Source organism: Lepidochelys olivacea (genome assembly GCF_965140295.1).
Source record: "Lepidochelys olivacea isolate rLepOli2 genome assembly, chromosome: 23".
Taxonomy (NCBI): domain Eukaryota; kingdom Metazoa; phylum Chordata; order Testudines; family Cheloniidae; genus Lepidochelys; species Lepidochelys olivacea.
Window position 1 is genome coordinate 2,672,569 of NC_140433.1, and position 15,628 is coordinate 2,688,196.

General features: G+C 65.0%; 2 protein-coding genes across 3 annotated transcripts in view; one reads left to right on the forward strand and one right to left on the reverse strand.

Moving 5' to 3' along the window:
- On the reverse strand, positions 1 to 13,504 carry RASGRP4 (RAS guanyl releasing protein 4). 2 transcript variants are annotated; one of them, XM_084612397.1, is made up of 17 exons: positions 13,368 to 13,504; positions 8,657 to 8,853; positions 7,586 to 7,691; positions 7,209 to 7,271; positions 6,673 to 6,801; positions 6,032 to 6,173; positions 5,421 to 5,594; positions 4,828 to 4,944; positions 4,311 to 4,583; positions 3,548 to 3,628; positions 3,346 to 3,450; positions 2,441 to 2,550; positions 2,029 to 2,173; positions 1,529 to 1,565; positions 1,118 to 1,240; positions 552 to 772; positions 1 to 357 (listed from the first exon to the last, which is right to left on the reverse strand). In XM_084612397.1, the coding sequence occupies exons 1-17, from the start codon at positions 13,388 to 13,390 to the stop codon at positions 157 to 159; spliced, it is 2,247 nt and encodes a 748-aa protein (XP_084468523.1). In that variant the 5' UTR covers positions 13,391 to 13,504; the 3' UTR covers positions 1 to 156. The 2 variants fall into 2 exon arrangements, with proteins under 2 accessions (XP_084468523.1, XP_084468524.1); XM_084612398.1 differs by lacking the exon at positions 13,368 to 13,504 and adding an exon at positions 12,948 to 13,161.
- The window catches only part of LOC311511641 (uncharacterized protein), a 16,036-nt gene continuing 13,884 nt past the window's right edge, over positions 13,477 to 15,628 (forward strand). The window contains exon 1 of the mRNA XM_084612396.1: positions 13,477 to 13,602. The gene's annotated coding sequence lies outside the window, so the exon portion shown is untranslated. The remainder of the gene's footprint in view (positions 13,603 to 15,628) is intronic.

Genomic DNA, 15,628 nt, shown 5'->3' on the forward strand with positions numbered 1-15,628 from the left:
TCGACAAAGACGCATTCCCTTTATTGGGGCCGTGCCCAGGTACAGTCCGGGAGCCAGGCTGCCCAGCCTGGCTTGCTGGGGCCCGAGGGCTTGGGGTCGCGCCGCCGGCTTTGAGTCCCTCGGCGGCGCCGGGAGAGGCGGGCGAGTCCGGCCGGCTCAGGCCTTGGAGTCATGCCGCAGGTGCAGGGAGTCCATCCCTTCCAGGAGCAGGGTGAGCGAAGCCTGGCCGTGGCCCCCCTCCTCCGCCTTGCCCAGGCGCCCCTCGGCCTCGCCCGTCAGCAGCCGCCCGTTCTCCACCTCCAGCTGGGCGTTGCGGCAGTGCAGCCCGATGTTCTCCAGCAGCAGCCGGTTCCGCTCCTGCGGGGGGGGGAGCAGAGCGGTGGGGGGGGGTGGGGGGGGGCAGGGACCCTGCACAGCTGTGCAAGGGAAGCCCCCTTTAGTCCCAGCCACCTCCACCCGTGGGTGGCCCCATTTGCATCCCCAGCCCCTGCGGGAGGGGGGTCTCCAAAGCCCCCCCTCCCCCCATCGTACCCCTGTTTTGGGGGTCTCACCTTCTCCAGCTCCTGCAGGTGCTCCAGGAGCTTCTGGTCCCTGCTGCAGCCGCCCACCCCGCCGTGGGGCTCGGAGCCCTCCGCTGTGGGGCTGGCGTCGTCCGTCTGCGTCCAGGCGTCCCGAGTCCGCCGCCGGCCAGCTGGCACCCCCGCCAGCACCACGGCCCGCTCCTCCGCCGGCTCGCCCACCGGGGGGAAGGGGAAGGCCTCTTCCTCCGAGCCTGCCGTGGGGAGAGGGGGCCCTTTAACTGGGGCAGGCCACAGGCTGTGCCACTGCCGGGAGTGGGGGGAGATCCACTGACCCAGCCCCGGGGGAGAACAGGTGGAGAGGGGGCCCTTTAAATGGGGCTGGCCATGGACTGTGCCACTCTCTGGAAGTGGGGGGGAAGACAGTAGGAAGCAGGGGGTGGGGGGGAGCGTTAACATGCTTGTGGCCATTTAAAATGGGTCATGCCCCGGGGAGGTCCACGGCCTTGGGGGGAAGAGGGGAGGCCCACGGGTGGTTCCACTGTCCTGGTGAGGGCAGGGGGGATAGACTGCTCCATTGTTGGGGGGGGTAACGGTACCTGAGCTGGGGTGCTGTGTGGCGGCATGGGGCGTGCCCCCCTCTGGGGCTCTGGCGTGGAACCTCTTCTTGCACTCCAGCTCCACCAGGTCCTTGCACTGCTTGTGGCAGATCATGCCACAGTCTGGGGGGGGGACACACGATACGTGACCTAAGCTGGGGGGCCTGGCATTACCCCACCCCCCCCACCCCCGTAGTGCCAGGAGAATCCCCCTCCGCCGTGAGCAGTGCAGGGCTCAGGACACACAGCTGTGCAGTTCTATCTCCAGCCAGCAAGGGGCAGCGCTCAGTAGACAGACGGACATGCACGCTCCACCCTGGGGGCTGCTTAGTCCCATGGGCCCTCTGCTTCTCCCTAGCCCTATTACCAACATTCTCCCCACACATGTTGCCCCATCGGGGCTGCACTTACCCCGACATCTGTATCCCTGCTTGGAGACACCCCAGAGCTAGAGGAGAGAGAGCGGAGCCTGTTAGCTGGGCCTTTTTTGGGGGCGGGGGGGGGGGGAGTGTTGCACTGTCCCTGTGAAGGGGGGAGGGGATTTTGCAATTGGGGGATTGTTGGGTCTGGACCCCCCCACACACACTGGCAGTGTCCACAAATATAGGGGATGACTAGGGGGAGTTGGGTGGGGGGTTAACCTCCCCCAGTGCTGCCCCCTGGGAGAGTGACGTGGGGCAGGATTCTTAGTGGGGGTGGCTGTAGAGCAGCAGATATTTGGTGCATTCCCTTTCCTGGCCACCTGGGGGGGCACTGTGGGGGCAGGGTCTTTGGCCCAGCTGGGGTTTAAAGTACCCCCCACCCTTTCCTGGCTGCCAGGGGGTGCTGTGGGGCAGGGTCTCTGGCAGCCCTGGGATTTGGGGCACCCCTGTCCCGGCTGCTGGGGGGCGCTGGGGGCCAGGGTCACTTACGAAGCCGTTGCAGCTATGGCAGAAAGTGGGTTTCTTGAAGGTGGCCTCCTGGAAGTCGTGCAGGAAGCCGAGGCCAAGCTTGGAGAAGACGGCGCAGGCCCGCATGAAGTAGTCGGTGAGCTCCTGGCGGCTGTAGGGTCCCTCGCTGCCGGGACGGGAACGGGACAGTGAGGGGGCTGCCTTGGAAGTGGGGCGGGGGGGGGGGGGAGTGATACTGACAAAGGGGCCTTGTGGGGGAAATTGAGGCATGGAGCCAAGGAGCAACTTGCAGTGAGTCAGAGCTGGGGTTAGAACCCAGGACTCCTGGCTCCCAGGCCCCCCTGCGGTAACCACTAGACCCCACTCCCCTCCCAGAGCCAGGGACAGAACCCAGGAGTCCTGGCTCCCAGCCCCCCTCCCGGCACATACTCACCGGTCTTTCCCCAGGCCGTAGAAGGAGAAGGGGAAACTGGCCACAATCTTTTCAAAGTCCTCTTGGGAGATGCAGCCGCGCTGGTCCTGGTCGTAATTCTTAAATACAGACTGTGGGGGAGGGGGGGGCATTAACCAGCGGCAACGTAAGCCCATCCCCACGCCTGGCCCCAATACCCACTGGCAGCCCTTCTCCCCCCCACCCGCCCCGATCTAGGGTGGCACCCCGTTCTGACCTGTCAGCCCTTCGGGGTGGGGTGTGGCTGGGGGGAATTGCTTTGTATCTCGGCATCAAATGGACGGATACCCCCCTTTGCCCGCCGGGGGTGGTGGTGGATCCTATATGGTCCTGAGTGTGCCCCCCTCCCCTGAGACAGGCTGCCGGTGGCCGTGCCTGGGCAGCGACTCCCCCAGGGGCTGGTCCATATAAAGGGATAACAGGGGAGCTGCTCCCCTGAAGGTCCCAGGTTTGAGTCCTGCCCCTTCTAGGCCTTGGGGCAGCATTGACTGCCCAGGGGCTGGGCCCAGCACACAGGGCAGTAAGAGGAGCTGTGTCCGGGCAGGTGCCAGCCCCGGCCCGTGTGGGGCTCGGCCCTGGTGGGTCTGGCTACAGCCAATTGATGCCTTTGGCCTTCTGCCCTGGGAGGGGAATGGGTGTCATGCAGAGCGGGGTGGCACTGTGCCCCCCGCCCGGCCATTGGGCAGCGTGACCCCCGGCCCCTGCAGGGAGCGACCCACACCCTGGGCAACTACACACCTGCCCAACACACGTGGCAAACAAACCCCACACCCAGCTGGGGCCTTGGCGCAGGGCAGGTGCCCCCCAGCTGGCTTGGGGGCAGGCAGCTACCGGCCGTGTTAGGCTGCCCGAAGGGGGCTGCGCTGAGGGGGGGGCACCCGGCTCACCTTCACCATCTGCTGGACGTGTTTGCTGATGGTGAGCCGGTCCGGCTTCGGGGCCACGCCCGGCGCCCACTCCACCACCACGGGGGGTTTGAAGGGTGTGGCCAGCTGCGGGAGGGCAGAAGAAAGGGTCAGACACGAGTGCCTCGAAACAGGGAGAGGAGGGTTGGGGGGGGGTCCCGGTTCAGCTCCCCCCACAGCTTACCAGGGACTTGGGGCAGCGGGGTTCCCGGGCATAGGAGAGCTGGTAGATTTCATCGTCCGTATAGTACAGGTCAAGGGAGAGCTGCGGGGAGGGGCAGAGAAGGGGGTTAGAGGCTTGGGGGGCAGGGTCCCACTGGGAACGACCTCCCCATACCTACCGGGGAGGGCGTAAGGGGCTGAGATCGCTGCCCCCTGCTGGCCGGGGGCAGAGCCATTTGCACGGGGTGCAGTCATGCCATGGCACCGGGGGGGGGGGAGTTGTGCAATTGCACCACTGTTCCCTGCTGGCAGGTGCGTGTGTGTCACCACGCTCAGCTCGCTGGGCACAGCGTGTGCGCGTGTTTGCACGTGGGGCGGTGGAAGCTAGCCAGTGCCCCTGACCCACTGCTCCCTGCGGGGCAGCCCTGCGACTGGCAGGCTGGGCCGAGGGAGGGGGAAGGGGAGATCTGGGGCATTCCCCCAAGCCCCACCCCTCCTGAGTCCCCTTGCACCTGCGCCCCCCCTTGAACACCTGCCTTGCACCTTCTTGCACTCCCACCCTTGCACGCTTCTGCCCATTGAACACCCAGCCCCGGCCTCCTGCACATTTGACCCTGGCCTTCCACACACCTTGCACCACCACCCCTCGCCCACCCCCTTCCACACCTCCCCCCCATTCTTCTGCACACCTGACCCAGACATCTGGCACGCCAGACCTCGCACACCTGGCCCTGTCCTCGCTCACCCCCACGCCCGCGCTCTGGCACGCCTGGCAGGGGGCTCACCGTGAGCAGGTGCACCAGGTCCTTGTTGGCCTTGAAGGGCGGCGCGGCCTGCTGCAGAGCCCGCAGCTCCAATGCCTGCTGGTAGAGGCCCTGCAGCTTGCTGAGGTTCAGCTGGCCCCCCACGCGGTCGGGCAGCGCCTCGTGCAGGGACACCAGGTCCTTGAGGTGCACCCCCACGATGGGGATCTTGAACCCGGCGCACTCGCCGTAGGCCCGCCGGTAGGCGCTGTAGTTGCAGCAGGAGGACAGCAGCTCCGTCATCTCCGCCAGCACCTGGGGGGGGCAGGGCGGGGGGAGGCCAGAGGGTCAGAGATCAGGCAGCCTGCCCCTCGCCCCCAGCTCTGCGGAGGCGGGGGAGGAGAAATGGCCCTGGGGGGGGCAGCTTGGAGACGCCCAACGCCCTCCACTCCCTGGGCAGAGCCCCCCCGCTCGCAGGCCGCGGGGCCCACAGCCAGTTGCAGGGGGAGGGCTGTGAAGACGCGCAGGGCGGGGGGTGCGAGGGGCGGCCGGGGCCCACCTTGGTGACCTCCTGCGGCAGCTGGGCGTGGGTGTCCTTGAGGCGGGAGATGGCGCTGTGGCAAAGCCCGCCCAGCACCGCCATCAGCGTGTTGAAATTCTGCAGCTGGCGCAGCTTCTGGGGGGCAGAGAGTTGGGGGGCGTCAGGCAGCTGGCCCAGTTCCCCCTCCCCCGTCGGGCTCAGGCTTCCGACCCCCCCAGGCCCCTGCGGTCTCACGTGCCCGCTCACATGTGCACACTTGCACGCACACACGAGTATTTTCTTGCACGCGCGCAGCCTCGCACGGTCGCTCGCACGCACGCATAGATGGGCACCTGCGCACACCTGTGCCTTCCTGCGTGCAGCCCATGCACACTCGCCTGCACTTTCACCCACGCGTGCTCACACCAGTGCACACCCCCATCCATCGGCACTGTCACCCCCACCTCCGTGCAGTCACACTCGCCCCCCCCGGCACACCCTGATTCCCCCACCCCTCCTGGACCTGCTTTGTGACAGAGTCTTGGACCCTGCGCCCCCCCCTTCCCCACAGTGCCCCTTCCAGCCCCCTGCCGCAGCGCCCCTGGTGGCAGCTAGCGGGAGGGCACCCTCACCTGCGTGACGCGGATGAACTTGGTGAAGACCTCGGCTCGCTGCTGCGGCGTGGGCCGGTTGAGGATCATGACCTGCACCCACTGGGAGATGCTGTTGCAAAGGGCCACGGAGCGTTCCAGGGCCAGGTTTTCCTGCACGGAGCCCTGCAGCACGTAGCTCCTGTAATCCAGGCACTGCCCGGAGCGGTGGGGAGAGCGGGAGAGACAGAGGAGAGCTCAGCAACCAAGGCAGCCGCTGCACTGAGCCACCCTCCGACCCAGGGAGCCAGAGCCGGCCGAGGCCCAGGGGCTGGTGTCAGCAGTGGGATCTATTGAGCTGCTCTCCAGGAGCTGGGGTGAGTGGTGGGATCTACTCTGCCGCTCTCAGAGCTGGGGAGGCAGAGCCGGCCGAGGCCCAGGGGCTGGTGTGAAAGGTGGGATTTCTCCTGACTCTCTTCCTCTTTCCAGCGCTGCTAAATGCCTCCAGCAGGAGCTTAGAGCGACCGCAGCTCGGTACAGCTATTTGCCCCAAAGAGACGGGGGCTGCGGGGCGGGCGGGCCAGGGGAGGCTGCAGAGGAAGCGGGGTGGCAGGAGGCAGGCGAGGCGCAGGGCCCGGGGGAAGTGCGCTCACCGAGATGCGGCAGAAAGCTTTGAACTCCAGGTAGCTGAGGTGCTCGGCCAGCTCCGCCGCGTCCAGGTGGTCGAAGAGCAGAGACACTTTCCGCTTCTTGTTGCAGCCGGGGCTGCTCTGGTAGCTGACCTTGCGGGTCCAGCTGGGGTGGGGGGAGGGAGGGGAGCAGGTTAGAGGGGCAGAGGTGCGGCGCCCGCACAATCACCCCCTGTCTGTGCACACCCCTGCAGGTGCCCGTGCACACCCACACCCCGTGCACACACTCACTTGTGTACACCCTGCACACCATGCACAAACACACTCACTTGTGCATGCCCCACAAACCGGTGCACAAACCCCCATGTGCCCATGCACACTCACGCCCTGTGCACAAACACACTCACTTGTGCATGCCCCATACACCGGTGCAGACATCCCCAAGTGCCCATGCACACTCACGCCCCGTGCACAAACACACTCACCTGTGCACACCCATGCATGCTCCCCCATGTGAACAAACACACCCATCCATGCCCAGCCCCAGCCACCTATGCACTCCTACCATCTCCAGACACCTGGGCACACACGCCCTGTGGGCAGCACAGTGATGCAGGGAAAGGGGAGGCAGGGAGCAGGGGTGGCTGGGCAGGGCCCATCCTTACATGTGGGTCGTGTCCGCTGGCTGGCAGTGCCCGTGACCCTCGGCCTGCACGGCTTGCCAGAGCTCGCCCATGGCCTCCTCCAGCTGGGGCTCCAGGCGAAAGGCCTCGGGGTGATGCGTGATCCAGTACCTGGGCGGGGGGGCGGGAAACATGGGGCAGGGTTAGGGCATCGGCTGCAGGCCACCCCCGCACAGGCCCTCCTGGGGAGGGGCAAGGAGCGTTGGGGGAGCGCTGCGGGAACGGGGTGCATTGGAGGGATGGGGAATGTTGGTGGGTGGGGTCAGGGGAGTAGTGCGGGGGTGGGCTGAGCAGTGGGGGGATGGGGGCACGGGTGGAGCAGTGCAGGGGAGCAGTGGGGGGAGAGTGCGGGGGCGGGGGGAGCAGTGGGGCGATTAAGGGTTGGAGGTGCAGGGGAAGCAGTGGATGGATGGGGGGTAGGGGGGGCAGGGGGGAACTTTGCAGGGCCACGGGAGCAGTGGGGGGATGGGAGGGATGGGGGGAGCAGTGGGGGGATGGAGGGCACAGGGGGCTCTCACCTGACGAAGTTGCAGATCCGTTGGCGTCTTTCCATCTGATCCTCCCCAGACGCCTCCCGGTAGGTGGCTCCGAGTTAAGGCTCCATCCCCCCTTGGAATCTCCGGGAATAGAACCCAGGAGTCCTGAGAGCTCCCCTGCCACCCCCGGCTTGCTGCTGTCCACACAGCCCCCCCTGCTGGGGGTGAACCCCCCACGTCCCTCCCCCCGCCCCCATCAGGGCAGCTCCCAGCCCAGCCAGAGGGGGGCACCGCTGAGCACCCAGAGACCCATCCCTGCCCCAGTCTGACCTCAGCCCCCCTCCCGCCCGCTGCACCGGGAGCTCCCGGCCTGGCCTGGGGACCCCAGGGGGGAGGGCCGGGCCGCAGGGGGAGGATATAGCGCCAGGAGGTGGCGGGCGAGGTCAGCCGAGGGCACCACCCAGCTGTGGACGGTCAGGGTCATGTTCACCGTGTAGTCGCTACGGCACAGGGTTCCGTCCGGGCCTGGGGAGGCAACGGCAGGGGAAGGGTTAATGGCACCGGGGGGAGGGCAGGGGGCCGTGAGGAATGTTAATGGGGGCAGGGGGGACATTTGCCGCATGGAACGGGGCAGCTGGATTCCACCCCATTGGGAGTCACGAGTTGGCCGCTCTCAGCCCTTCTCCTCCGTGGGTAGTGGGTGTACCTGTCAGGGCAGGGGGCTGCGGGTCGGGAGTGAGGGGCACCGGCAGAGCTGGGGGCGGGGGGAGCCCAGGGCTGCGGGTCGGGAGTGAGGGGCACCGGCAGAGCTGGGGCGCGGGGAGCCCAGGGCTGCGGGTCGGGAGTGAGGGGCACCGGCAGAGCTGGGGGCGGGGGGAGCCCAGGGCTGCGGGTCGGGAGTGAGGGGCACCGGCAGAGCTGGGGGCGCGGGGAGCCCAGGGCTGCGGGTCGGGAGTGAGGGGCACCGGCAGAGCTGGGGGCGGGGGGAGCCCAGGGCTGCGGGTCGGGAGTGAGGGGCACCGGCAGAGCTGGGGGCGCGGGGAGCCCAGGGCTGCGGGTCGGGAGTGAGGGGCACCGGCAGAGCTGGGGGCAGGGGGAGCCCAGGGCTGCGGGTCGGGAGTGAGGGGCACCGGCAGAGCTGGGGGCGGGGGCAGCCCAGGGCTGCGGGTCGGGAGTGAGGGGCACCGGCAGAGCTGGGGCGCGGGGAGCCCAGGGCTGCGGGTCGGGAGTGAGGGGCACCGGCAGAGCTGGGGGCGGGGGGAGCCCAGGGCTGCGGGTCGGGAGTGAGGGGCACCGGCAGAGCTGGGGCGCGGGGAGCCCAGGGCTGCGGGTCGGGAGTGAGGGGCACCGGCAGAGCTGGGGCGCGGGGAGCCCAGGGCTGCGGGTCGGGAGTGAGGGGCACCGGCAGAGCTGGGGGCGGGGGGAGCCCAGGGCTGCGGGTCGGGAGTGAGGGGCACCGGCAGAGCTGGGGGCGGGGGCAGCCCCCTTACCGAAGGAGTTGAGACATTTCTCGATGAGCTGCTCCAGGCTGCAGGTCTTGGTGAGCTCCCCCAGCGCCAGGCTGGCCATAACCGTGTTGATCTCCCTGGGGGTGGGGCAGGTCATTCGACGCCGGTTCTGCCGCTGGCGGATCTTGCCGGAGCCGGAGCCGGGGCTGGTGGGGCAGGGACATTCTGCCCGCGACTTCCTGAGAGGGAGGGGGCCAGTCGGGGGGTCACTTCTCACTTGCTGCCCAGGTCCTGCGACCGCTGAGGCCCCGGGACCAAACTAGCGTTCTGCCTCCCAGGCACCCCGGCTCTAACCACTAAACCCCACTCCCCTCCCAGAGCCAGGCAGAGAACCCAGGAGTCCTGGCTCCCAGCCCCCCCACTCTAACCACTCGACCCCACTCCCAGACTCCCGAGCTAGGATAGAACCCAGGAGTCCTGGCTCCCAGCCCCCCCACTCTAACCACTCGACCACTCCCAGACTCCCGAGCTAGGATAGAACCCAGGAGTCCTGGCTCCCAGCCCCCCCACTCTAACCACTCGACCCCACTCCCAGACTCCCGAGCTAGGATAGAACCCAGGAGTCCTGGCTCCCAGCCCCCCCACTCTAACCACTCGACCACTCCCAGACTCCCGAGCTAGGATAGAACCCAGGAGTCCTGGCTCCCAGCCCCCCCACTCTAACCACTCGACCCCACTCCCAGACTCCCGAGCTAGGATAGAACCCAGGAGTCCTGGCTCCCAGCCCCCCCACTCTAACCACTCGACCCCACTCCCAGACTCCCGAGCTAGGATAGAACCCAGGAGTCCTGGCTCCCAGCCCCCCCACTCTAACCACTCGACCCCACTCCCAGACTCCCGAGCTAGGATAGAACCCAGGAGTCCTGGATCCTGGCCCCCTCCCCTCTCTGGCTTCTTGCGGTGCGAAAGCCAAACGAAAAGAAAAACAGAAAAAGGGAAACTGAGCCTAGGAAAGGGGAAGTGCGAAGCTGGCTCTGTTGGAGGCCGGAGAATAGGCCCCACAACCCCTTCCCCTGGCATGGCAGACCTGGGGCCCCCGCATGTGGGCCCCACGCCGGCTGGGTCTTCCCCAGAGCCCCCTGCCCCGCTACGGGACTCGGTAGCTGGGCAGCCCGGTGTTCGCCCTGGCCCGCGGCGAGGACCAGAGACACCCATGGCGACGGAGCCAGTCCCAGGGTGGGAGGAGGGACTTGTGGGACCCAAAGCCATGCACATGCCAGGCTGGGGGCGCCTGGCTGATGCCAGAGAGAGGGCTGAGGAGGGTTTGCCAGGCCAGAGCCGGGGGCGGGGTCTGGCTTTAATGTAACGAGTAATCAGTAGCGCAGGTTGCGTGACAACGCATGTGGAGCGGACGGGCACCACTGTCGTGGGTGCTTTACAACCACTAGACCCCACTCCCCTCCCAGAGCTGGGATAGAACCCAGGAGTCCTGGCTCCCAGCCCCCCCCTGCTCTAACCACTAGACCCCACTCCCCCCCCAGAGCTGGGATAGAACCCAGGAGTCCTGGCTCCCAGCCCCCCTGCTCTAACCACTAGACCCCACTCCCCTCCCAGAGCTGGGATAGAACCCAGGAGTCCTGGCTCCCAGCCCCCTGCTCTAACCACTAGACCCCACTCCCCTCCCAGAGCTGGGATAGAACCCAGGAGTCCTGGCTCCCAGCCCCCTGCTCTAACCACTAGACCCCACTCCCCTCCCAGAGCTGGGATAGAACCCAGGAGTCCTGGCTCCCAGCCCCCCTGCTCTAACCACTAGCCCCCACTCCCCTCCCAGAGCTGGGATAGAACCCAGGAGCCCTGGCTCCCAGCCCCCCCCTGCTCTAACCACTAGACCCCACTCCCCTCCCAGAGCTGGGATAGAACCCAGGCGTCCCGGCTCCCTGCCCCTGCTTTAAGCATGTTTCTATGTGTTAACCCCACAAGTGGATCCGACGGATTTGGCTCCACATTGGCACTGTTTGGCTCAGCATTTGCCCTGCCCCCACGCGCCGCTCTCAACCCCAAACTCGGGGTGCCCAGAGGGGGGAGCAGCCCTGGTTCCAATTCACCCCCTGCAGCCTTACCGCGCCTGCAAAGCTGGGTGGCTTCCTGCCCCTTTCCCGGCAGGGGCATCAGCCCTGCTTCTGCATTTCCAGCAGCCGCATTGCGCCATGGCCCACAGCACCAGGCCCCCACCTCCCCCCGTGGGCAGGCTGCTGGCTGAGCGGGGAGGACCTGGGGGGTGCCCAGAACAATTCCCTTCCCCCTCCATCGCCTCTTGCCCAATGCCCTTCCATGCCACAGGACTGCACTGCGGGGAAGGCTCACACCGCCTGCTGGTTTGGGGGGCTTTTGTCTGTGCTGCCAAGCCCCCTGCTCTAACCACTGGACCCCACTCCCATCCCAGCGCTGTGGATAGAACCCAGCAGTCCTGGCTCCCAGCCCCCCCTGCTCTAACCACTGGACCCCACTCCCCTCCCAGAGCCAGGGATAGAACCCAGGAGTCCTGGCTCCCAGCACCCCCCACTCTAAGCACTGGACCCCACTCCCCTCCCAGAGCCAGGGATAGAACCCAGGAGTCCTGGCTCCCAGCCCCCTGCTCTCACCTCTAGGCCCTCTAGATACCAGATGCTGGAGGAGCTTGAAGGTAACGGACCTTTTCTCTCTCCGGGTTCTAGCTGAGGTTCTAGGTACCCTAAGAGTCACCATCTTCTACCATCAGTTCAGTGATCTTTAGCCAGCCGGTCCCCCAGCCCACCCAGCCACCTCTACGGCCGGTGCCCCGGCCCACGCAGCCCACTCTACGGCCAGTCCCCCAACCACGCAGCCCACTCTACGGCCTGTCCCCCAGCCCACACAGCCCACTCTACGGCCGGTCCCCCGGCCCATCCAGCCACCTCTACGGCCTCTCCCCCGGCCCACCCAGCCAACTCTATGGCTAGTCCCCGGGCCACCCAGCCACCTCTACTGCCGGTCCCCCGGCCCACGCAGCCAAATGTACGGCTGGTCCCCTGCCCCATGCAGCCCACTCTACGGCCTGTCCCACGGCCTATCCAGCCACCTCTACGGCCGGTCCCCCGGCCCATCCAGCCACCTCTATGGCCGGTCCCCCAGCCCATGCAGCCCACTCTACGGCCAGTCCCCAGGCCTATCCAGCCACCTCTACGGCCGGTCCCCAGGCCCATGCAGCCTCCTCTATGGCCGGTCCCCCGGCCCACCCAGCCACCTCTATGGCAGGTCCCCTGGCCCATCCAGCCACCTCTACGGCCGGTCCCCAGGCCCATGCAGCCTCCTCTATGGCCGGTCCCCCGGCCCACCCAGCCACCTCTATGGCAGGTCCCCTGGCCCATCCAGCCACCTCTATGGCCAGTCCCCCCGCCCACCGAGCCACCTCTACGATCGGTCCCATGACCCACCCAGCCCATTGTATGGCCAGTCTGATGACCCACCCAGCCAACCCCACAGCCACTGCAATCAACAAATCCACTGTCTGCCCGGTGCCCACAAGCAACCACCCTTCGAACTGTGGGACAGCTGCACCCACCCACGCACCCAGCTCTCTGAGCACCCAGCATCGCCACTCTCTGGCCATAGTGGTTCTCCCTCCACTCACGCCTCACTCAAGTGACTTACCTGTGGACTCTACATTTCCCCCAGCTGTGCCCACTGCCACCCACTGCAGCTCTGCGCCCCCATCCCTGGAGGCATCAGGCTCTTTAAGGGTAAGGTGCTAATGAGGCAGGACCCCTGCACAGGCCCTGGGCATGGGCAAATGGGGGGCAGTTTCCTTCCCTTACATCCAGGATTGCCCAGGAATCTGCAAGCCCTGAGATGCTCAGCAACATCAGGCAACTAAATCCACTGCCGAGAACAAGATTGTGGGGGGACCGGCTGGCTCGTGGGGTGCAGGGAATGGGAAATGAGGCCTTTCCCCTCTCGGCCCCAGGGTGGGGACTGTCTGGCCCTGGGGGGTAGAAATGAGGACCCCCTTTCCTCTCTAGGGGACACTGCTCATCCAGCCCCAGGGTGGGAGGCTGGCTGGCTCAGGGGGGACCAGGAATGGGGCATGGGGCCCTTCCCCTCTAGGGGGCGCTGGCTCTGATCTGGCCCCAGGGCAGGGACTGACTGGCTCTGGGGGGGGGGTAGGAATGGGACCCCCTTTCCCCTATAGGGGGCGCTGGTTGCAATCCATCCTCAAGTTGGGTCCTCTGGCATAAGCCGACTGTAACCTCCCTGAGCAACATCCCCGGAAGACGCTCACCCACCTCCCCGGCCCCGCGGGCGCTGAGATCCTTACGAAGTGGGTGGCTTGGCCGGCCAAGTGTCAGGCCGCTCCCTCTCTTCTCACCAGCCCTTCTGCGACAGGCCAGCCGAGCTCTGAGTGGCCCCCGGCAAGCGCTGGCCCTCCTGAGCCACGGGCTGCTCCATGAACATGGCAGAGCCTTTCCCGTGCCCGACCCCAGAGGTGGCTGCATTCCTCCATGGGGCCAGGCGCGACTTTCGCCGCCCGCTCGCTGTGGATGTGGCCAGCCTTTGGCAGCGCCATCTCGGGAAGTGAAAAGACGATGTTTTGAGGGGGTGGGGGGAATTGCTACTGAAATGACTGAAAAGGAGAAGCCACGCAGACTGAAACAGCCGCCCAGGGCCACAAGGAAAGCCCCAGCCGATGACAGGAGCCAGCATCTTTCAACGCGAACCAACTCAGCCTCCTGCTTACCTCTTACTCTCTTTTCTGTTCATGGCCGAGCTAAGCTGGGGTTAGCTAGGGTGTGTAAACACTCCCCCACCTCGCTCCCACGACATGCAGCTGCTAGATCCCTCGGCTTGGCTTCCCCACGGTCATTTGCGTCCTTGTGCACGAGAGAAAGAAAAGAAAACTCATGAACAAGCTCTCGGCTGTGGGCTCCGGGGCGGGACCTGAATCTGCGGCCAAGCTGAGTCAAAAGGAACTGGTAACGTTTGTGCTGATGGGTGATAAAAAAGGAACTGGCTTATATGTGTGATGTCAGGACAGTGGGCTGTGTGTGTGAGAGACAGAGAGCCAATTTATGTGTGTCCGCAACAGGGGAAAGAACCCAGGAGTCCTGCCTCTCTTTCCCCCTTTAACCACCCAATCATGCTCCACTTCCAAATCCAGGAAGAGAACCCAGAAGCCCTGACTCACACTCACCTCCTCTAACCACTAGACCCCACTCCCCTCCCCTCCCAGAGCTGGGGAGAGAACCCAGGACCCCTGACTCACAGTCACCGCCTCTAACCACTAGACCCCACTCCCCTCCCCAAGCTGGGAACAGGACCCAGGAGTCCTGACTCTGGGTCACCTGCTCCAACCACTAGACCTCCCTCCCTTCTGAGAGCTGGGAACAGAACCCAGGAGTCCTGACTCCCGGTCACCTGCTCCAACCACTAGACCTCCCTCCCTTCTGAGAGCTGGGAACAGAACCCAGGAGTCCTGACTCCCGGTCACCTGCTCCAACCACTAGACCTCCCTCCCCTCTGGGAGCTGGGAACAGAACCCAGGAGTCTGTGTTCTCCAGGAGTCACTGACAATTCCCGGTAGTTTTTAGCAGGCTAGTGGCTTCAGTAACTTTTCCAAACTGGTGTCCACGGCCGTTGGTTTATCAGTAGCATATTGTTTATGTTTAAACATATGGTTTAACATATTTCAGTACCACTGACGCACTGATCTAAAACCAGTCATTGTCAGCTAAGTCTAACTGGGGCTGAGCCTAGGAAAAGCTTATTTTACTTTAGCACTTCAGGTCTAATAAGATAATAATAATAATGATTGGGAAGATGATCAGCTAGTGTCTTTCATCATAAAGGAGCCAAAAGCTCATTATAAACTATTCATAAATATCACTCAAATGCAGCCACTTCTGGGCCTTGGGGAGGGAGCTGTTTATTCAGAGATCCCTCACCCAGGACAGAAGTGCAGCCATCTCGGGAGTGGGGCAGGCAGCTGTTTATACAGGGATCCCTCATCCAGCGGTAAGATGCAGCTGCCTCTGGGGTGAGGCATCATGGCAGTTTAACACTGCACAACAGCTTAGAGGAGACGATGAACCCCCCCGCCCCAGATCTGATTGAGAGTTGAAGAGCACCTCCTGCTGACCCCCCTCACCCAACTCCCTGCAGCACAGCATTGTCATGGGGTTTGGGGGTCAGCACGGATTGTGGAGGGAGCACACCCCCTACTGAACCCCCACCCTATTCCCTGTCCTTGGAGGACTCCCGTCTGGGCCCGGGTGAGATCCAGCCCGGCTTGCGGGACCTCGGGTGCTGCATCTGCAGAAGTGAAAAAAACGGGCCTTTTCTTCAGCTGAGGGAGGAAGGAAGGGAGGAAGGAAGGAAGGAAGAGTATATAAAAATGCCATGGTGAGCGAGAGCGACCGTTCCCCTAGGGCACAAGGGCCGGGGAATGGTGCTGGAACCTTAGGCCCTGCGCTAGGGGGTGTCTGAGAGCGATGGATCAATAGATAGATAGATAGAGGGGTTGTCTGGGGATAGATAGATAGCTCGGGTGTATGGGGCTGGATGGATGGATGGATGGAGGGATAGATAGATCGATCCGAGGGTCACAGACAGGCAGAGGGTTTCTGGTGTAGTTTTCCTTCAGGGACCCTGGTGGAGAATCAGCTCCCGGTGCAAGGCTGCAGCCAAAAGCACGAACCCCATCCCGAGCTGCATAAACAGGGGAATCTCCCGTCGGAGCAAAGAGGGTATTTCCCCTCTGTGTCTGGCCCTGGCACGACCGCAGCTGGGACCCTGTGCCCAGTTCGGGTGCCCACCAGTCAGGAAGGAGGTGGATCGATGGGAGAGGGGTCAGAGAAGAGCCCCAAGAATGATCAAAGGGTTAGAAAACCTGCCGCATGCTGATAGACTCACTCGGCTCGGGCTATTGAGCTTAGCAAAGGGAGGCTCGGAGTGGCTTGGGCACTGTTGGTAAGTAGCTGCTTGGGGAGCAATTATTTAATA